At 42.7% G+C, this 22,932-nt stretch overlaps 1 protein-coding gene across 4 annotated transcripts in view; it reads left to right on the top strand.

Annotated features, from left to right (window-relative positions):
• The window catches only part of LOC133353469 (ankyrin repeat and fibronectin type-III domain-containing protein 1-like), a 289,388-nt gene that overhangs the window by 66,489 nt on the left and 199,967 nt on the right, over nucleotides 1-22,932 (top strand). For 3 of the 4 annotated variants that reach the window (XM_061569738.1, XM_061569737.1, XM_061569736.1), the window contains exon 5: nucleotides 15,505-15,689. In XM_061569738.1, the coding sequence (XP_061425722.1) occupies nucleotides 15,505-15,689 (185 nt within the window). Of the gene's footprint in view, nucleotides 1-11,471; nucleotides 11,682-15,504; nucleotides 15,690-22,932 lie in introns of those variants that run through there. The other variant, XM_061569739.1, reaches the window with a different exon arrangement.

Here is a 22,932-nt window from a genome sequence, read left to right as displayed (position 1 = left end):
GTCGGCAGTGGTACGGAAGCACAGACAGCAAAGGACTTGAACACATTCGTCAGTAACACTGCCTTGAAGGGGAAAATATACATGACACGTGACATTTTAGGAAATGGCTTTTTTTCATAGCATAGCACGTGAAATACATTTATGAAGAAGGGCTGTTGCCTGAAACGTCAGCTCTTGGAAATATTTGATTTTATTGGTGAAAGTGAGAGGCTTTCTTGTTTTTACTATTTATGGAAAGATAGTTGTGGTGATTTTCCCCTGCAATTTATCGATTTTGGTCACATTTGGACAGGAGATTAAAAAATCATCATCATAAACTAATTATCATCAGTTACAATCAGTCCACTGCTGGATGAAAGCCTCCCCCAAACCATTGCCAACTCCCACACTTTTGTGATGTAACGATTCACGCAGCAGCTGCACGCGAGAGATGATTCCATCACTCCGTCTCTTGGCTGAACGGCTACTTTGATGCGTTCCGTATTTCTTCGTGGCCACTCTGTCAGAATCAGAATCTTTATTTAACCTGGAGAAATCCGATGAGCCGTGAGGCTCTTTTTCAACAGATTCTCCAATAGGAGTGGGTCAGAAAGCTGCATCATTCTTGGGCACCACCCATCGTCCTTTTTAGCGACATGCCCTTCCCAAGCCCGCTTACTGATCTTGGATTCGAATAAAGTCTTTAATGCGTGTACACCCTCTCATTCATTCATTTGTTACATTTTCCTCCCTCTTGCCGCTGCCTGCACATGATTTAATAATAAGACGTATAAATAGATGCAGGACAACAGAATCTCCCACGGTGTGGTTTGATGGCATTGGACGTGGCTTTGTAGGATGGCACTGAAGTCCATTGTGAGAATATTGTATCGGCCTGCTGCAGTGCCGGCCTCAGGGAAACTAGACCATTTTCAAGGGACACATGGTGGGAGATGGTGGGAGAGGGCGAGAGCGAGAGAGAGGGAGAGAGTTCCATTTCACAGACTCCCCCTTGCCTGCACCACTTCATAGCTGAACACAGAAACACTTTTAATCGTCCGTTACCGCGAGTGTTTCTCCTATAACGAGCTCCACAAAGAGAAAAAAAAACCCCACACACACGTGTGGTAGAATGTTCACTTGTATCATAATTAATGTACTGCTCATTGAAGGACTGCTCTGTATGCGAGCAGATTGTTAACCTGAATGTGTAAATCTATATGCCTTATGCTTGTAGGTATGTAGAATGTGTACGCGCAATTACACAAGAATGCAAGTGTATATATTTACTGGTGTTCATTGCCAGTAGAACAAATGCGTTTGTTCGCATATATATAGTTTTTCAATACATCAATAGTTTTGTCATTAACACACAAGAAGCTGTATGCACTTTATTATGAATCGGCCATTTAAATATTTGCACTTTTTGAATCGCTTTATCGAGTGGCATTTTTACGCTTTGTGGTTAACTCATTTCGGTTGATAATTACAAGTTGCACTCATGCAGAGAAAAATGGACATATTACATGTGATTGCAATGTTCCACATTGAGTATATGTGTTGCATTAATTTACCCTGACGAACTGTACATGGTCAAGGATAGCGATGGAGTCGTGGCCAAGGAATGGAACGCATTTGAGAGGACGTCGAGTGGAGATACAGAATTATGACAACAGATTATGTGCAGGTGCTGAGTGGACCGTTACATCGCATTGGGATAGCGGTAGGGTAGCGGTTAGCGCTACGCTGCACTACGAACCCGACCACCCGAGTTCGATTCCCGCTCACGCCCAACACCGGTGACGAATATCCGAAACTGGGCCTGGGCCTCCCCGAGGTCGACTCGGCCTAAAAATGAGTGCCTGGTGCCATGTGTAGAACATCGCCTCTGGGGAGACAAAGGTGGCCGGGTATGGTGCTGGCCACCCACCCTTCGTGTGCCGTGCCGGCCTTCATAGGTGCTACTCGCTAACAGCACTTGCCCCCACAGTTTGTTAGGGCTAAAGAGGGGATCTTTGTGTTTGTCTTGTTACATCGCAGAGCCCGCAAGAGATGGTGATGGCTGGGGGTGGGTGGTGTGTGGGCATCATCCAGCAGAATGATCATGGCTGATTTTGGTAATGATGATGATGATGATACTTTATACTGTTCAATTGACTTGGAACATCGGCCCATGCTGGCCGATGCCACGGCATGTGTTTATTTAGTATGAGATGCCAGATACAATGATCAAGCATGAATCCAAACGACAAGGATATCCTCAGGTTTGTTGGAATCTACGTCTCTTCTCTCCACCCTCGCCTCGGTCGATCGCAACTTTCCTTTGGCAATGGTCGTGGGTTAGGTTAGCAGCACTGTTTGGGTATGCTGCCATAGAAAAAGGTCAAATGTTAATTAATAATTACGGGTAGAGCAGAACGTTAAGAGGGCAGAAGGACGAGAAGGTTGTGTAATTAATCAGTTACCGAGTTTCACCGGAAGTACGCACACAGAAGCGTTCTTTGTAAAAAAAAACAAATTAATCTGCCCACAGCTTTCAAGACACAAAGAGAGATGAATATGAAAGACCCCGTGTTGTCTTTTAACTTAAATTGTTCCCATTTCATATTTACAAGTGGGAGCATAGTGCCGAAACAATATCCCCCGTGTGTTTTGTTTGTCAAATGGCAGCATTCAAGCGCTTGTGTAGAACACAACTTTGGTTATGTCACTCATGACAGTTGTTTTGTACATGCTGAGCTCCAGGTCAATGTAACCTGTCCTTTGCATCATTTTCTTCATCACCGTTGTTTCTTTGTTATTTCAGTTGAGATGTCATCTGGCCTTTCTCAGTCCATTGCAGCCTTAAAAAATAATAGATGTTCTCGTCAAAGAAGAGTTGCCTTGTGCCCACGTAAGAGAGCACTATGGTTTGGATTGTCCTGGTTTTCATCAATGTGCCCTGGCCCCCCTTGATTTATTATCACACGCTGCCGGTTGGAGTCTAACAAGTCGTGTGTTGGCATTTGTCAACCAGTGTTCCCCTAAATGCTGCGGTGCTGCTGCGTTTTGTGTGGCAAGAGATTTGCGCCGTGCCTTGAGGCTGTTTTTGAGAAGTTAGTGTATGCACACAAACACTGCGGGGAGAAGTTCTGCTCGCGAGCACCTAATGAAGGCCAATGCGGCACACGAGGGGGTCTTGTGGCTAGCACCACGCATGGCCGCCTCTGTCTCCTCAATGGTAATATTCACTCATTTAATTCTGAGTGGACCTAGGGGGATGCCCAGAACTGGTTCGGGTAATCGCCACTGATGTTGGTTGTGAGCAGAAAACTCACTCGGTGCGCTAACCACTACCCTAATTCACATGCACGCACGCACAAGCACCCACGTGCACACACGCCCTTACGTGCGCATCAGTAATTACAAGCTTTAACTTTATTTCAGTTCGAGAGAAAAAACATCTCTTGTACAAAAACATCTCTTGTACAATACAATGCAATGCATTTAACATTACATTACGTAATGTAAAATATACAATACATTTTACATTACATTACGTAATGTAAAATGCATTACGTAATGTAAAATGCATTGTACAAGAGATGCATTACGCTTGTAATGCAATTGCATTTGAGTAAAAATAGCCAAGGGTTTTATTTTTAGTCAACATTGTTATGGTGTCTGACTCGCTGAACTTGAACGTCACTCTCATCGTTTCAGAGGATTAATAGACGTCGGGCACATTCGTGTTCCTGGGAATATTGTCACAGAGCAGCACATTATTGATGCGATTAAAGTTCTTATATACAATATGAATCGTCTCCTAAAATATTGTCCACTAATGCGTGCATTAAAATAATCCATTATTCATGTTCATTATGAGATCCTAGACATATAATTCAAATAGAAAAGTGCAGATAATATATGAAACAAATTGGCGGGTGTTACCGTAATCACACATTGTAGTAGCAGCATGCTACTAAAATACCTAAAAGAACGTTTGTCAGTAGAAGACGATGGGATTTCAGGTTTCACTTTTTTTTTAGGCTTTAGTTTATTTTAACGTTTCCTGTATTGACTGAAAAAGCCAATCCTGGAATGATAGAGCCTGCTGTTGGGTAGTACAGAATAAATAATTAAATGTACTTATTTGAAAACTTTATTTAATTTAAACAACTTAGTCGGAGCATTTTAAACATTTCAGAAAAATAATAATTTTAGTTTGTGCAGTAATACATAACTAATTACCATGATATCAAATGACCTTGGATTTATGATTTTGTTATCAAAATATTAATGGGATGTAACGGTGGCACGGTGGCAAGAGAATGCAGTGATCCGAGTTTGATTTCCGGTCGCAGTTAACATCCGTGGTGAAGTACGTTCAAACAACTCCAACGACTGGCAATGGCATCGGAAGGCCTTCATCCAGTCGTGGGATTGAGATGGAGTTGTAAATGATGGTGAATTAAAAAAAATTTAAACACGCTCATTCACACAAACACCGAGATGCCCTGTACGGTCATACAGGCTGTTGGTGCAAGTGATGTTAACAAGGAACGGTAAATATAAGGTCAAGATGTCGCACGAGTGGTTATATATATATATATACACACGCGATGCTAGATACGCATTTAATTTTGAGTTGACCTAGGGGAGGCTCGGACTGGTCCAGATGAATACCGCTAAGTTTAGCCATGACCAGGAATGGAACGCATGAAGTCAGGTTCACAGCACCGCGCGCTAACCACTACCTTACCACTCCTCCCACTCATTTATGGACACCACCCACATGTGCATTCACACACTTGTGTACAAGTGCATTTCCGTTGACCTTGATCATTGGTCTTTTGACCTGAAAGGCAATTGCAGGTGAACTAATGCGGTTCAGGACCTGCAAATCAATCACACGTTCAAGGGATGGTTATTGCACCGATATTCTGATGGGCATATTATTACTCGTTGACAATCACCCTGAATGTGGAAGTGTATTTACTAATCTAGAGTGGTGTAAATATAAATATAGTTATCAATTATAACACGTAACCTATGTTTTCGTGATACTCGTATTTCCCATTTTATAAATCAAAAGTGTGTGTTCCCAAGGGTTAACTCCTTACATAAATGGATTTAGTATTTCCAGAATCCTATTTGTCATGGTTGAATTGGCTGTCAAAACTAGTGAAGGGGTGAGTTGCAATAGCTGATGCTCAGCAGTAGGAAGTGTTCTCAGCTGCTATTATGCAGCACATTGAAGGCATATGCAACTAATCACGACAGTATGAGAGAATAATTTCCAAAAATGCTCTAAGAAAATGAAGGCGTGAATTTTTACGGATTAAAGATTAACTAGATTTGCTCAATCATTGGTCATTATAATGTTCAATGAACAATTAGAGAGATACGATTGTAGATATCTGTCAAAAGGACACAATTGGGAAAACACAGTAGAATGTCAGACAGCTTTTGAAAGTGACCCACAATCAAAATGATAAAATTAAGACGCAGCCACGCACAGGTCGGAGTGCCTAAATAGGAACACGTTTCACCAATGCGCACTACCTGATATGGCATATGGAGAAGAAATATGAACATTTAACAAAGAAAGTGTAACAAAAACTGAAAAGTATGCAAAGAAGCATGCAGAGGTGCGGCATCACAATTGCACTGAGAGACGGGAAGAGGAACATATAGATTATAATATTTGCAGAACTTTTAAGAAAAGTAAGTGGGCTGGTGCAGGACACACGCCTCTCGGAGGGACGGTCACCAGTGGTCAAGACAAACAGCTGGGTGGGGCAGCCAAGAGATAGAACGCATGTCAGAGAACGTTCTCCAAGGAGATGGGACACTCATTCAAGCTCGTGCGTGGCTGCTTGGTGGCTAGTTACATCTGGCTGGGTCACGTAGCCCGCATGCCCAGCCCCACTGCATGCCTAAGGAGCTTTTGTTTGGCCGGATAGAGGGGGTTAAATGGGCGCAGCACGGACTAGAGAAGAGACGGAGTGATGTGGTACGAGATGATGTAGAGCTGAGTGGACTTGCAGATGACTGGTACCAGCAGTGTCAAGATCGGCCTCTGCGTAGGAGGCTCGTGAAGGATGCTACTGGGCAGTTGGAGGCAGTCGCCATCCAGCAACAATGAGCGGAGCGTTGGGCAGATATAACACAGCGAATTGGCACAGTAGGGGGCACAGGTGGTGCATGGGTCAGTCATCTCAGTCAGTCGACCCATGGCACCTGGGTCTGCCCCGTGACTTCCTGCCAGCTGGCGTTCCACACTTCACGTTGTCTTAAAGTGCACTTAGCCTGGCACAAGTGCTGTGGTGACGTCACTGTCATCAAGTAGCAAATGGGTATTGTTGTTACATCTCAGGATCACAAGAGACGGTGCTGGCTTGCGGAGGCTTTCATCCAGCAGTGGATTGATGGTAATCGTAATGATGATAACAACAAAATTATTGATGGCTGTGTCCACACAATGGATGCGGTTACTGAGCAGGCTGCTGCAATAATGACCTTTCATGGAACAGAATGAGACATCTGGCTGAGAAACGAGGGCAGTGCTTGTTTTCTTGCGAAGATTAAATAATTGTTCTTCGTGGACATTATTTTAAAAGTGTTCTTTCAGAACTCTTCATTGTGTGACCACACGTACCTGTGCATACATGTGTACATAACATAAATCATTTACATTTAGGAATGGTGGTTACGAATCTTTTTACACAAAAAAAATACTTTAGATAAATTAGAGATGAGAACGTGTGATTTTTTTTTTAATGATGGGCTTTTATTACATGCATCAAATATTTAATAAAATAGTATACTATTTTTTTTATTATATATTTGTATGAAATTGACCAAACATCTCAAGGCAGGCCTGTCCTGAAATATAATCCAAGAGAATGCACATTAAACTAAGTCACTTTCTAAAATATATTGTAAGCATGTTTCTAATTAACTGTGGATTTACTCTTGAAGATCAACACATTGATCTGTTTATGATCAATGAAGATAACTCTTTTAATAAATTAAGTTAAAGGAGAAATATATTTAATGTCCAATTCGTAATCAGTCTATTGGTCCAGAGTCAACTTCGTTAACGGTGAAGTCACAAGGGATTACACAGAAGCTATAAAGTAAGAGTAGATACACGTGCCACGTATGTAGACTAAAGCAGTTGTTAATTTCCACCTTAATTGTAGGAATTCATAAGTAAATTAATATTGTATTCATGATTTCTTCCCTGAAACCATTTATATCGGTGTTGTCATCGTATCACATGCAAGTTTACAGATATAAATCTCCATTTTTGTTTGTGATGTTGTTCACCTCCTGAAAGTTATCAATTACGTTGCTTGTTATAAATAAATGACACTTCCTAAGCCGTAAAGTTGCGCGGGAAAACATTGCACTTTATATATGCATTTTGCACAATGTAATCAAATGAATGTTAAGTCATGCACACACACATAGTGCAGCACACTTTTGTATCTGGATACACTTTGTTATTTCCCATGGAGTGAAGTCATGTTTCTTACAGCTGTAGTGGTGCGGTTCTTAATCATGCCATTAGTCTAATGCACCTTGGGGCTCCTGTATAAAACGCATACAGAAGCAGTATTATAAGCAGCAGCTGCAGCAGCATAACTAATGCATTAGTCCTGGCCTTGTGAACAATGTAAACATTTCTTGCCTGTGGACAAACTTAATAGATCTCTGGTCTATTAAGTGCTTGTTAAACACTGTCTTGATGCAAAATAGGTACAATAACAAATAACTGTGTCTGTAGGAACAGCTGAGTGAAAAATAATCATGGGTGTAAAATTCATCATAGTGGATAAGTTAAGGAGTTTTTTCTTTTAAATATCCACATTTCACTATCGCTGTGAATTTCCGATAACATCTAAAAAATAGAATCATCACATGTGGCATATTTATACCATTCAATCGTCGTAATATGTACAAAAAATGTGGGGAAAATTACAAGGGTATGGTGTTTGTCTGTTTGACTGGAAGTTTTCATAATGCACTTCGTGATTTAAAATGTGTATAGACTTGAATGCTCTGTGTATAAGTGGGTAATGTATCATATACACCGTCTCAAAAGTGCAAACAAACTCCCTGTTTAAATGAGCTAAGGAGTATAAGCAAGTAAAAATGTGCGCGTCAAAATAACACGTCATCTCATGCAAGTGAAACATTTCATTGGTTTGAAATGGAAATTGTATAATGTTCTATACTTAATGACTTGCGCTCTTGAATGGGATGTGGAAACAATGAGCCTGTAAACCAATATATTTGGCACAAAGCCATTGCCTAAAATCAGGGCAATGTTTATATTTCAAAAAGGTATTTTAACTGCATTGTTTTTTCACGTTCACAGATTTCACGTGAAATACTTTTGTAGTGCAGGAAATGAGAACACTTTGTACGAAAGCAGAATAATGGGCTTTAACGCACAGCACGGTGGAGCATTTCTGTCGCAATTTTCAGTGTTGCATCGAGATTTTTCATGGTCGGACGATCATCCCTGCCTTTTAACGACTGAATGAAATTCCACATTTCACATTTTGTATTTGAAAGCGGGCAAATATTGTGTCAGATTTGTGGTTTTCACTGTGGGCCACGTTTGCGTTTGTTTCCTCCCCTCTTGCGCCGTGCCACTGCCCCGCACCGTCCGGCCTTTCCACGCGTCCCCAGCGAGGCCCTTTCATGGCCTTCTGTTTGACAGTTGGTGAATTTTTGCCGCCAAGTTAATGGCCCTTTCATCTGCTGCCCTGGGTCCTTGTCGCAACATAATGGAGGGAGGCATGGGAGTAGTAAAGACAAAGTCACAGATCTCCCGTTATAGCCTCAACAGACTCTTGGGGCAAGTGCTGTTTGTGAGCACCGATGAAAGGCCGGCACGGCACACGAGGGGTTAGGTGGCCAGCACCAAGCTCAGCCACCTTTGTTTCCCTCGTAGCAATGTTTATACACCACACCATGTACTTATTTTAAGCTTAGTCGACCTAGGGGAAGCACAAGGCTGGTTCAGCTAATTGCCACTGGTGTTGGCCATGAGTAGAAATTTAGCAGGAATTAAACTTGGATTGCTAGGTTCCTAGAGTGGCGTGCTAACCACTACACCTGTAACTGCTACACCGCTTACCTCAAGACACACATACACACACACGTGCAGTGCAGTGCACGAGAAGTTGATGCAGAATCGGAATCAGGATTTGTATCTATACTTGATGAATTCGACCAGCTATAAAGCTCTGTTTCAAAGATGTCCAGTCGTCACAGATGTCCAGTCGATGCGACCACCACTATGGCTGGCCACCTGTCTGCCCATGTTTTAAATGAAGTCAGTGTGACCCAGGGGATGAGCACAACAGCTTATGTGATCCCACTTGACACCGATATTTAGCCATCGTCAAGAATCAAACTCCGGGTTCATAATGTGGTGTGCCAAATACTGCCACCGTGGCCTCACCACCTCCCCTGCCCCAAGCCCACACACTTTGTGTGAACCCAATGTTGCAGTCACTCTCTTGCTGGATCTCGTTATTGGATTTTCCTGAAGCACATATTTTGGGGATGCTGCCGTGGTGTGTAGCGGTCATCGCTCTGGACTTGGAGAGTTCTCCGGTTCGATTCGATCTCCCAGCGCGGCAGTTGAAACAATGGTGAAAGTTTGTTAAATCCCCCCAACCGCCTCTTTCCACCGAGCAGCACAAATGGGTTCACCAGTTAGTTGATCAGTGGGTAAGGTGTGGTGGGGTAATGTGTGGTAATGTGTGTGTGTACTCGCTTCTTGTCCAAGGTGTCTGGCCAGCCGGGAAGTGTAGGCCAAATACGCCTGGAGTGGAGGCCCTTCTGCCAGCAGTGGTGTGAGCGAGCAATTTCAGGGCTGCACCTTTGCCTACTACCTATTTTGTACACTTGAGAATTGAGAAGAAGTTCCATTTGATTTTTACCTTTAAATTTTTTGCAGCAGTCAAATATTCTCCCAAGCTACCAAGGCAAGTGATCGAGCAAAGAGCAGCCAAGTGACAGTGCAGTCTAAGTGGTTAATTGATGGGGACATGGAGCAGTGGAATGAGGGTACCTGGCTGAAGTCTGATTGCAGCTGCAAAGCATCGTGCGTAGGCAGTGAGCCTAATCTTGAAAGGATATCATTAGATAGATAATGGCTGGCAATGAGAATATATTGTTTCTTTTAAATTTAAGAATCACTTTTTTTAGCAATTGTTGCAAAAGAAATGTGCAACCAACTGCTTGCATGGGTTCCCATTCATCTCCGTAATGGGCTGCGCATTGTAGCATAACCATGAATGAAATGCGATGTTGGCTGTCTCAAGGCTTGCATTCAATTTGTTTAATGAGCGTGCATCCTCTCTGCTGTAATGTGAATCTGCAAAGGCGTGTACACCATATTTTTTATGTTTATGGAATGTACTGTGATTGCATATTTAATAATTAATTAAGTTTTGAAACACTGCACAGGGTTTGAACCAAGACAAGATGCTGTGCTTGATGATTGACTCTGAACTATGATTGTTTATTCAGCTCAGTGATCCAGAGCCAATCTCAACTTGTGATTCTGACAGCAGTTATGGGAGACATTTAAGATTTTAATTAACTGCTTCTGCTAGTGCTATGCATATTTTCTCCTTGAAAATATTCTTAGCTTGCAATTATCTGTGGAGTGCAGGAAAATAATGTGTGCTGCTTAGGCTCAGGATTTATGTCAAACGACATTGCCATGTCAACCTATCAGGGTTCATAAAGCAAAACATAATTTCAGTGCTTGAAATAAAAATTCATTATGCAGTCTGGGGTGGCTATTAAAATGTAGCGATTAAGTAGGCCACATTTCAGAAAAGGTAAATTGAAAAAATTAATGTGTATGAATATAAGCATTTATGATCATAATGCACACCATAAATGCACAACTTATATCGTAGCAATATTCGTTGACGACATGTATTCTGCAGGCAATTATAGTAAATTGTACTATAAACTAGCACAGGCACATGTGTGTATTTCACTTTTTCAGCAAAACATATTTCCTGTCGCTCGCCAATTAATCCGAAAACCGATGCTCGCTCCGGATAATTGCGTTTGATTTTCAAAACGCTGTGTTAATAATCATTCAAACATCGGATGGCCTCGGCAGTTGATCACACCATTGCAATATACGGTCAAAGCAGTGGACACGGTGTTTGAGCCGGCCATGCAATATGTATGAGTAGTCGGGGAGCTGCTGCCTCGCGCTGGTTACGGAGGTACGGCGCGCGCGCGCGGCAAATCACAAAGGTTACTCTCGTGCGCGGCAGCAGCATCAGCAGCAGCAGCACAAATGCTTCCCCATGCAGCATCCCTCTCCCCCTATCTCGTTCTCCCCTCCTCGTTGCGGGAAGCCAGCAAGAGCCTATCGAGCTATCGCGCCGCCCTGCGCGCTAACGGGAGGCATCGTCCGACGGCGCTCGCTTGTCTCTCGTAGGGGCGCGATGCAAAACCGTTGCATATTTGGGCATGCCTCGGGAGGTCGGCGCGGGCATCCTTAGGGTGGCATTGGTAAGCCCTTGAGAGGAACGAGCCCGTGGCTGGTGAGTTGGGCCAACGATGGCTTCCTTCGGGAAGCTGACAGAGTACTTTCAGCAGAAGAGGCGAGAGTCGCTTCACTACGCCTTGGAAACAACTCCCAGCCTGTGCCACTACGAGCCAAGGTATCGGCAGAGCCTGCGCGATTGGTGCCTCGTTCCTGCTGCTACCATGGTGGCTGTCGTGTGGTCTTTGTTTTGCTTTGTGTGTTTGTTGTCTCTGCCTCATTCTCTGCGATGTCAACTTATTTATATCTACTTACTACATCTGCAGCACGCGCTATACATGACTTGCAAATGGAAAGTGTTGATTCTAGAAATATATTTAATATAATTAATTGGTGCGTATATTTATATCGCTTTGTTAATTAAGGATGCATTTTGTATGTGTTGTATGGTGTATTGCTCATAATATGAATGTAATGTTTAGGAATATATTTTTTTTATGTGTTTCAAATGGCAATGGACATGTATTCTTTCATAATCGCCTTCAATGTTTATTTATTAGCTGTAATTTGTAAACCTTGCTTTGGTGGTGCTTGCGAAATGTCCACACATTTTCTTTTTCGTGGCTAAAAAATATGTACCGGTAATTAAATACACGCTTTTCTTTTTGTCTTACATCTGATAAGAGAATAGCCATCGTATACAGCAGTGCTGCGCTGATGTTCAGGGGTAATAAATTGATGCGGAGATGATATTTTTGGTGCCAGGCGCTTTATTCCACACACACAAAAAAACATTTTAGAGGGATAAAAAAAAAGCTTGCTTTCATCCGAATGGGAGCATTGACATCATACTCCAGGTTATAAGGACATCCAGGCTCCGACATTCTCATTATCTGGTGAGACACTACTGCCGGGATTACCGGAGAGAAAACACGCTCGGCTTTATCCCTTGCCTGATGGGTTTGGGGCTTTTTGAACTGCTCCTCCGGATAAAACCGCTGCTTATGGCCACCAATGGAAAATATTGCCATGGCAAAATGCATGATGAACCCAATGCCCAAATTTGGTGCCCCAAGGTTTGGACTGCACGGTTATTTGCCGTCTTCGTGGTTTTGGATGCGGGCAAACGGGTAAACCGGGAACCCGGCTGGAAAACAAACAAAACGGTGCAATGTGCATTTCGTGTAACAACGTGTCTTATATGACACCCACGGACGTTTAAAAAGGTTGCGAGTAGTCCAAACCCAATGTTCCGTATAATTTATATCACGTAAAGTATATAAATAGAATACAAAAAAACACGATGCTGTATTGTTTTATCATACAATCGGCCCAATTGTCCGGTTTCTTTAAATTGGTTTTGGCATGTGTCTGTACACCACTCGCAGAGAGGCTTAGCTGTGGATTATCTGAACATTTCTGTTATGTAGCCTGCCAAAAGAAAATAGATAAGTATTTTTTTCATCCTCTAGTAATGTGCACTGGATTCTAGCTTGTGGCTTTACCTGCTTTGCCATAAAGCCGAATAATCTGTACACACCTGTCTCCAGCATTACTAAACTCAGGTAAACGCGATGAGATCTCTGAAGGATTTGTCAGCTGTAACTGACCGATTGTTTTGGCTTTGAGCATCGGGTTGTCTGGAGGGATTGGACCCTGGCCTCCTTGACCCTCATCATGCCATAGCTGATGGACAGAGAGTTTAAGTCTTAACATGGTGGGCGAAGCAATTGTGAGGTTAGTTGGCTTGCAAACAACCACTTAACTTAAATGTTTGCTTCTGTAGCATTGTAACAGCATAAAATGTATTTGCGAATTTTTCCGATGTCTGGTTCGTAAGATTTACACACACATACACATCTCTGTATGGTCATTGTGACCAGTTGAAATCGCTTAAAGCTGCAAAATGTGATTTTGTGTGTTTTTTCACGAATAAGGTCGTAGGAACTGCATCACATGATGGAGCAGTGGAAGTGTGGCAGCGAATTAGAGGAACATAGGCAATGAGACAAGAGCAGCGTGAATGGATTAATTGATTTATAAAGTTTGCCACCTGTCCTGATTTTCCAAAGAATTTTCTAATTTCGAGGCAGCTCTCCTGGAAAAAAAAGAACGTAGAAGTCTGCCCAGAACATTAAAAATTAAAAGCTCTAGTTTTCATCATTTAGTACTCCCCCTCTTCTTATCCTCATGAAAATTCCTGGATTTTGTACCTCATGAGGTGGCAACCCTATGACATTAGGTCACATGATATGAATGATGTAAACGGCAAATTTAAATTAACTGGTAGCATTCAGTAGTGAATTTGATGCCAGGTATATTTTAAACTCCTTTGGGTTATAATCTCATGAACTAACACACTGTCAATTAAGGCAAAGAAAAGCCACCTCGGCTATCTTTGGCCTAGTTAGGCTCAAGAACCCCTCATATGAGGTTAGATTTAGTGAGTGAATGAGTGGATGAGGGATCAGATGGGATGGAGGGAGCTTGACCATAGACCTGCCCTTAGGCAAAGAACGAGAAAGATATTGATGTCTTTAGAATCGTGTCGCGTCTCTGCCCACACACACACATGCATTCTCTTTCTCTCTGTATATTTATAAAGCAGTCTGTTTTCAGGCATAAAAACATATAATGTGTTTGTTGTATTTGATGTCATTTTATGTTTGGTCCAAGGTGTTGATGTGGTTTTAGACCACACGTGATAAAGATGCCACTGGAATCAATGTTGTAAAGAATATAGTGTCCATATCGTCTTTTGAGTGAGCAGTGGTGCGGGATGTAATCATTTTCTCAAGAAGTTTGGCAGGCTGACATATACTAGACAGTATTTTTTCTCTCATATCCAACATATATGTAAGATTGTTTTCACTTTCAAAATATCACTTTCATTGCATGCTATTGCACAATTGTGGGGCAATACACCATCGCAGCTCACCGTACCACGAACCAATAGACGTGGGTTTCATTCCTGACCCACAGCTAACGTCAGTGGCAAGTGATATCCGAGCTGGTCCGAGATCTTCGCCACCCGGCGTCGCCCAGACTTGTGAAATATGTTCCCACACCGCTGCGCTGTGGTCCTCATTCAACAGTGGATATTACAAATAATTGTTAATCTTCAAATTTCGTTTAATCTCGAGAATGCAGGATGTTTGATGACAAGCTTTCATTTAGACTATACTTACGTAGATAATGCACCTAATATTATATGTATACATACTATTCTTAGTATTTGAGTAAATTCCATGCAATTTTGCTTAATTTTAATAAAACACCCGGAATTATGAATTAGCTATTATTTTTTTATGGGATTCCTTATAGTGTGCTATTTAAGAATTGGCGGATGATGATAAATTTGAAATACAATCACACCCGTTGATATTGCGCCGGAAGGACTTTACAAAACTGGTAATGTGTTCACGATTGGCAGCTACCAGCTCACAATTGTTACAGATGCTGAAAATGTTTCAATTAAAAACTCTATAATTGACCCATGTGTGAACTCATTGCTTTACATGGAGTAAAGTACAAGGAGGCAGAATTCACAATTTAAACATATAAAAAAAACAATAAAATATATGGGGAAAAAAACAAAGCGACCTTGCCGAAATGGCAATAGGGAGCTCTCGAGCACTGTGGAGGGTGTTTGGCCTACTCTTCCACGTCGACCAGACGTCTGGGAAGATGTGAGAGTACCCACACTTTACCCCATCACACACGACCTGCCGATGTAACCTACCTGGGGTGCCAACCATTGATATTGATGGAGTGGATATAGGTTGGGGTGGATATCGGTTGGGGGGATTTGAGAGAATCTTCCCTCTTTTTTCGACTGTCGCGTCAGTAAATCGAATCAAAGCAGCGACCTCTTGAAACCGGCAAGTCCGGTGTGCTAACAACATCACAGCACGGGCAGCATTCACGAGATGGTTACGTGCGAAGGTGAATGCTCTCAACTGGAGCCGCTCGCTTCTGGTTTCCCCCTCGTTGTCCTGCAGGGGCTGTGAGCGTTGGGTCGCTCGGCCATCCCTCACCAAATCCCGCACGCTTCCCAGCATCCCCCAGTCGCCGCCCAGCCCGCGTGCGTCGCGGGTCTCCGGGTGCAATGGCACGGCGGAGAAACGGCGGCGCAGGCTGCCATCTACGCCGGCCAGCGCTCGCCTCTGTCCGACGACCCCTCCAGGTGAGAGCCCCCCCCCTCCCTCTCTCTCTCTCCTACGGGAGCTCTCAACATGCCCTCTTCCTCCAGATGCCATATCCCTCCCCACGGTAACCTCTTTGCGCCACCTCTTGCTGTGAGATCACAGAGGCACTCGGCTGCAGGGGGCCCGGGTCTTGGGTCAGCCGCGAGCCGTGAGCCGCTGCTGGCGCCAGGCCCAAGCAAATTGAGGGCAGGTTGAGGACCCCAAGAGACTCAAGGGGCCTCCGGATTTATGAAAGAAACTGCCGCGTCGTATTTACAAAAAAATGATATACCACCACTACATTATTTCATCGCAATTAGTCAGCTGCCTGAATTATTTAACACGTGCAGTGATTCAATTATGTCATGCAGCTTGTCGGGCACGTAATGTTTGCGGTAGTCACTTGAGGATATCCAAATATAATTTCTGCTTAGGATCCCCTGGAGATGTAGCGGCACCACTGTTTTGAGCCGCGGTGTGGACACAGCAGGGAGGATCGTGAGGCAATCAAGGCCAAGCCAGACACCAATCATTCTCGGGAGTTCATGTTCCTTTGGATCGCGGTGACGAAGTGTAGGAGCCTGTCACAGAATGTGAAACGTCGGTCTGAAACGTGTAATCTTCACACAGGTCATTGCAAAGGCAACATATGTACGTTTGTGTGTGTATATATATATATACATTGTCCACATATCAGCTATTCATGATTCAGCATTTAATGAAAGTCAATGCAAGGGTGTGAAGTCTGCACGACACTGAAAGTGCCATGTATTTTTTGTTGTTGACCAACCTTAGAAAAACATACGCACTTGATTAAGTATGAACATGTCATAGACTAATCTACGCCATGCCCTCCTGATGACGTCTCCATAAAGGCAAACTATTTTTAAGGTGCAAAGCGCCCTAAAAAAATGGTTTTCTGTTCTCAACGAAGCCACTTCAAGCCGTAGATCATGAAAGATTGTCCCCGTGTTCATAGACATTGTGCCCCTGACGTGTGGAATTGTACGAATTGTTCCCGCAGTTAAACCCAAGAGTCCCTTGAGAATGCCACGTCTACATTCGTGAAGGCGTTGTTGCTGCGCATTTACAAGCCCCGCCAGTGAAAAATAGATAAGCAGGATTGGAGTTTCTAAAATGCATGAATGGATTGAGATATTGGAATGACAAAGGAAAGAATGGGTGGACAGGGAGAAAAAAACGATTGAATAGTAAAGAAAATGCCAATATATAAGATGTATCTTTGAGTTACATAGGAATTGGTAGAGATGGGGTATCTGATTAGTTAATAAGTCTATTGCTCTACCGATGATCACTTTTTTCATTCAGCAAATAAATGGGTGGGGAGGAAAAGAAATGATTACGCCTGTTCTCACGTGTGCCACTGAATGGGAGTTGATGGGCAAGGATCGATATCATCATCATCATCAGCTGGGGCATGGCTTGTAGGGGAGTCAGGAGGGTGTCGGATCAGCTGCCATCCAAAAAGGCGGCCTGAGTAATCAATCAATAAAAAAGTGACATATTTAGTGGTTAGTGGTGCACAAGCAACAAATAACTCAAGATATTTGTGAATGACACGTCACAGCACATAGATGTAGTACAAAAAAGGTATCACACATCGTAGGTTTTCGTGACCAATATCCATAATAGAGGTTTTGGGGTTAGATAGCATCATTAATACATTAACCCCCCCCACTCTCCCGCTCTGGTCTATGCTCCTGATTGGTTCACAAGTGATGACATCACATTTATTACCGTCTACTTAAGAACAAAACAGGAGTAGGGTTTCTCCACAACTCTGGCTGTCGCCTGATGATGCTAGTTGTAATTCCTAGCGAATTATCACAGTACTCGAATTGTAATTGTTGTGGGTTTACTTTCCAGCACACCGGTGTGCTGAACTAGTTACGAATTGGCACGTTCTGTTTACGTGACAAACCTTACTAAATTGGTTGTGGATCAATTTAATTAATTTACTAACTGTCGCAGCTCTACTTATCAGTGATTACCTCTGATATGTGGATGGATGATGCATGTATGTGCCCAATGCCACTTGTGGGATCAATGATCTCGCCGAGTGAAGCCATCACACTGGGGCATTGTGTTGATGAAGGGATAGTGCAAATTCCCTGGCGGTCAGAATGAATGAGGGTGTGCTTGTAAATAATATTCCCGCGTCTTCACAGAAAATAATGGGGAGGAATGTCTTATCCTTTTCTGGAATTAAAGAGTACCGCTCTTTCAAGACTTTTAAATAAATAAACTTTCCAAGCACAAGTAACATGCCAACTCGAGATCTCAAAAGCATTTTCAAAGTAAAATATTGATAATAATAATAACTGAAACCTTTTTACAAGGATTAATGTCTGCATTTGCCATAAACAGGGGGAAACCCCTATTATTATATTTTGGTGCTGGCAAAGGAGGTCTAATGATGTAGATTCTTACCCCGAGCCCTCATTACTTTGATAGTGCATTGTCTTTGAGCTGTACACCTTTTGGCGTCATCTGGTCGAGCACCAATTGAGACGAGGCTCAAAAGAAAGATGTCTCTGGTGTGGACCAATCAGTTTCAAGGACAATGCATATATTATCAGTGTGTTTTTTGTTTGCATTTTGACTGTAAGTATTGTGGTTAATGCAGACATGAATCCTTGTAAAAAGGTTTCAGTTTTGTTGCCAGAAAAAAGGGGGAAAACCCTATTATTATATTTTGGTACTGGCAAAGGAGGTCTAATGATAAAATATTGATAATGGTTTTAAATGTGTGATTGTGTTGAGTGCATTAGGCCTATGTAAATTATTGTTCTACACATTGCTTTCATTATCATCCTTACTCATGTAATGCGAGCATAAACGGGGTTCGCTGCTGGGCTCTGGCCCAATCATACGGCCCGGGGTATTGGGGGGCGGAGCCCAGTATGGGGGCATATGGGAGGGCCCGCCGTTCACCTCGGGTCCAATCGGAAGCGAGGTGAATGGGGGTGGAGCCAGCAGGGCGCTATGGGAAGGCCGGATCTGACGGTCCGGAAGGAGAGGTGACAGGATCACGTGGTAAAGGGGATATAGATGGGAGCCCGGAAGGGCTCCGGGTCAGTTGTTGGAGTGAAGAAGCTGAACCACGTTGGGTGGCCCGAGGGGATCCGTGTCATCAGCCACGTGGCTGGAGGAGCTTCGGCACACCGTCGGCCAGCGGTGTGCCGAGTGGGGGAGCGGAAGGACTGCCGAGGAAGCGCGTGCGGGGCGCGCGTGAGGAGACGCTGGTCCGCTGTCAGGACCAGCGGGGTGCGAGCAAGAAGCTAAATAAAAGAGCAACGGAGACCAGCAGTGTGTGACGAAGTCTTTTATTACACTCAGATAACAACTTAAATTATATTTGATTTTTGGGAACGTTTACATATACAATTGTATTGTCTGAATTATGTATATCGAAAGAGTACTAATATATGAAATGCTCATTGTAACATTCATTGTTTGTGAGCTTTATCTAATGCTCATTTTTAAACAAGTGATGTTGACAACCTTTGGATATTTGATATTTTATGAAGACGAAGACTCAAAAAAGCCCAATTTGAATGATTGCAGGGGCATTGATGGCAACGCACAAAAGGGTGCATGTACCTCTAGTACATAATCATTGAAGGACATAAAAGAGTGAGTGAGAGCAGCATGGAGTGCGATTGGAACAGTTTAATTAATGACGAAAAGCAAAATAGTAAAGAGCTTGCAAAAAAAAGGTTTAATCAGTGTACGTGAAAACGAAAAATTAAACAAAATCCAAAAAGTGTGCGAAAAATCGTGGACAGGTGCATGCTGGGAATCACACTGAGCAACAGTAAGAGGAACACGTGGATTGGAGAACAAACAAATTGTACGGCACCATATATAAGTGGGCTTGGCTAGGACACGTTGACGCTCAATGGGACATGCTGAGAGAATAGCGGTAGAAAGAGAGAACGCACGTGGGAGTATGGCCGCTGTGGAGAAGTGATGAGATTAAGTTAAAGTGAGATTAATTCATTAAAGAAAATGTGAATATATGGTTCAGGATGAACTGTTCATGAGCAAGCTGGCATAAGGCATAGCAAGACGATGAGGGGTGATGCCAATATGAAGAGGCCTTCATCCAGCAATTGCTAGAACATGGCTGCTGATGATATAAATAGTATGCATACATAATAAAACTATGGGAGTGGTGTTTTGGAACCTGGAAACCTCAGTTGTATTTCTCGACCACAGCTTACAGCACTTGCGAGTAACATTTGTAATAATCCTCATCCTCTGACCCCCACCAACCAGCACTCGTCAGAATGGTGAAGTGCTAACTCCATAGCTGGATGAACACACTCCGTTTATAATTTGTGTACAAAAACAATCTTCTCTGAATACTCGCAGAGAATAGTCGCAAGTGATCGAGCACAATCTGGAATAACAATTTACAAAATGCAATAAAATAGAAATAAACTATGTCCACAATGTAACAATACTTTGGGTGCGGCTTAAAAAACGCAAACACAAAATGCACTTTGAATAGTTTTTACCAGAGATGGGACAAAGTCATTGTTATGCAAGTCCAAGTCGAGTCTGAAGTCATCAAATTCATGACTCGAGTCTGACTCGAGTCCAAGTCACATGACTCGAGTCCACACCTCTGGTTTTTACTCACACATTGTTTTGTCTGTATCGTAAGTTCACTTGAGTTTCATGGTTATAAACGTTTTTTCGGAGTGTATCAAATGTTGAAAGGCATAACGCAAAATGCCTTTTCATTTTTTTGAAGAAAGGGCTAAGGAAGGATTAACCTGCTTGATTTTATTTGATGAGAACTCTAAACACAGATCCCCTTGGCATAACAATGGTGTCTGAAACTGAGCAGCTCTTTCTGATGAAAAGTGTTTTGATGTTTAAGTACCAAAATCCTGAGCCATTCCACACATTCCAGCAGGTATTTTAGCTGAAACTATATCTGCATCACGAAGCAAAGGAGCTCAATTTATTCTGACGTTTTTAAAATGATGAAGTTTTTTTAAAGCGTGTTTTTTGCGTGTGTTAATTCAACAATTCATGCTTCATGGTTTGGTCTCTTTCAACACAGTGCCACGCATTTCATGAATACGAATGTATGTTGGATATAAGGCGCCTATGCAAATGTGTTACTTGAAACATTTACACTTTGTTGATGTGGCTTAAACCACAACGTTTGGTTCAAGCCTTTGTATTATAACTTTGTAAAATTGTTACGATCTCTCAAGGATTGACCGTGTTTAGTCTAGAGAATGCATTTGTTGAGAACTCTCTTTGGCCTATAGCTTAACCCTTTTAAAACGAATGGAGCGGCTCTACAGCTAATAATGTACCCTTTCCACCAGTGGCGAGTTTTTTGTCAAATTATGAAAACTTAATACAAACATCACTCTTTATAGTGTGCTTATATTGGGTATATTTACATTCAACAATAATCTTCGAGATACATTGCACACTGCATATAAGAACGCCTGATAAAAGCATACTTCCAACAAAAGCAAATGAACTTTCATTGCACTGGCAAGGCGGGGAGACAAAGAGCTGCTTCTGATACAAGCACACTACTCTGGTTATAAGCACAGCTTGACTTGCTCCCAAGGGGTGTGCTCATATCATGCTCCTCCGGTCACTATTTTGTGACATCCTGACATCGTATTGCTGACTGCTGCTGCTGCTGCAAAGTTGACAGGAATGCTGTGTTTTTTTGCGACGTCAAACAGTGGCAAATCACTTCATCCTTTCAGCTCCATCTTTTGGTGGCCCAGTGGGTGCTGGTTTTGAGCAGTTGTTACTGGGTGACTTGGGATGAAGCAGCAACGGCGGCAATGTGCGTCCTGTTGCTGTTGTTATACCCCTCATGTCCCTACACATTGGTCACACTCCCCAGTGCCAGCACATAGCTGCCCCGAGTTCCTTCCTCCATCGCCACAATGTCGATATAAAGTGGTTCTACCTGTGAACGTGGTCTGCATTATTGGTTCATCTCTGCATCCCTTTGCAAAAGCATTTGATGGTTGTTAATGTGCGCAACATTTTAAATCCTCGGTCTGGTAAAAATTATGAAGTGTTTTAGACTAAATGTAAACAAATGTTCGGCAGTGTTTACTCTGAAATGTGGCCACTCAGTGTCTTCACGCTGACGATTCCTTGACAGTGAAATCAACATTTTTTCCACAAATTTCCTCAACCTAATGTTTATGATGGACATTTAAAAAAGTGTCCCTCTTAGTGCCTCGCTGCGTGCGAATCAACCGCAACGTCTCTGATACGATGCCGTGTTTATGGAGAAAAGCGACAAAGCCATGACATGCAGTGCTTATTTTTCTCCAGTAGAGGAAGACATTCACCTATGGATTGCAATTCTGCAGGTGGCGTGGTTTGTCGTCGTTTTTGCGCAGATTGAACAGTAATCGCTAAATTAAGCGAGACTATTTGTCATCGTTTCAATCCTAATCTTAAGCTGTTATACGTATATATATATATTTTGACGTTGTTACATTTTACTAGATCTCATAACAATGTTGACACAACAAAACGTGGGAGCATATCGGCATTCTGTCTTGTAAGATGATTTAAATTGATCTCAACCAGTCGCCGTGTTCGTTTTGGCTGTGAATTCTTTGACGAGCCGACCATCGTGTGTCCGGCGGTGGGCCATCATTATCAGCACAGTCGATTGGAACGCGTGACAAACTACATTTGCGAGTTCTCATCCGTGAAACGTGTGCCGCTGTGAATCTGCAAGGGTGCAAATCAAGTGGGGGCTTTAGAAAGCATGCTAACCCGACTGATTTAAGCGGCAGGCTACCTGTTTAACACTTAGGCTTTCGTGACCAATATCATCCATAAGAGGTTTTTTTGGGTTAGATCGCGTAAATATATAAATGTGTCGTTAATTACTGGCGAAACGTCGTATTCAGATTGTAAATGTTGTGGCTTGGCTCTCCAACACACCGGTGTGCTGTACTAGTGACGAATTGGCACGTTCTGTTTACGTGACAACCCTTACTAGTTGGCTGTGTCGGGTGGTGGTGGGTTTTAACGCCACATTTATATATTTAGGCGAACTAACCCAGCAATAACCTTTATTATGGAGGCTACCTGTTATTTCACCTTTTTTTATCGTACATTGATTTGCAAAGCAAAAATTTCATGAAATTGTTTTCAAGCATTTTATAAAGCAGTTTAGTTAACATTGAGAATCAGAACGGGTAA

This window comes from Lethenteron reissneri, chromosome 44 (genome assembly GCF_015708825.2).
Source record: "Lethenteron reissneri isolate LAM-NWPU_2019-01 chromosome 44, ASM1570882v1, whole genome shotgun sequence".
Classification (NCBI taxonomy): domain Eukaryota; kingdom Metazoa; phylum Chordata; class Hyperoartia; order Petromyzontiformes; family Petromyzontidae; genus Lethenteron; species Lethenteron reissneri.
Note: the sequence above shows the minus strand (reverse complement) of the source record. Positions and strands in the feature narration are given on the sequence as shown.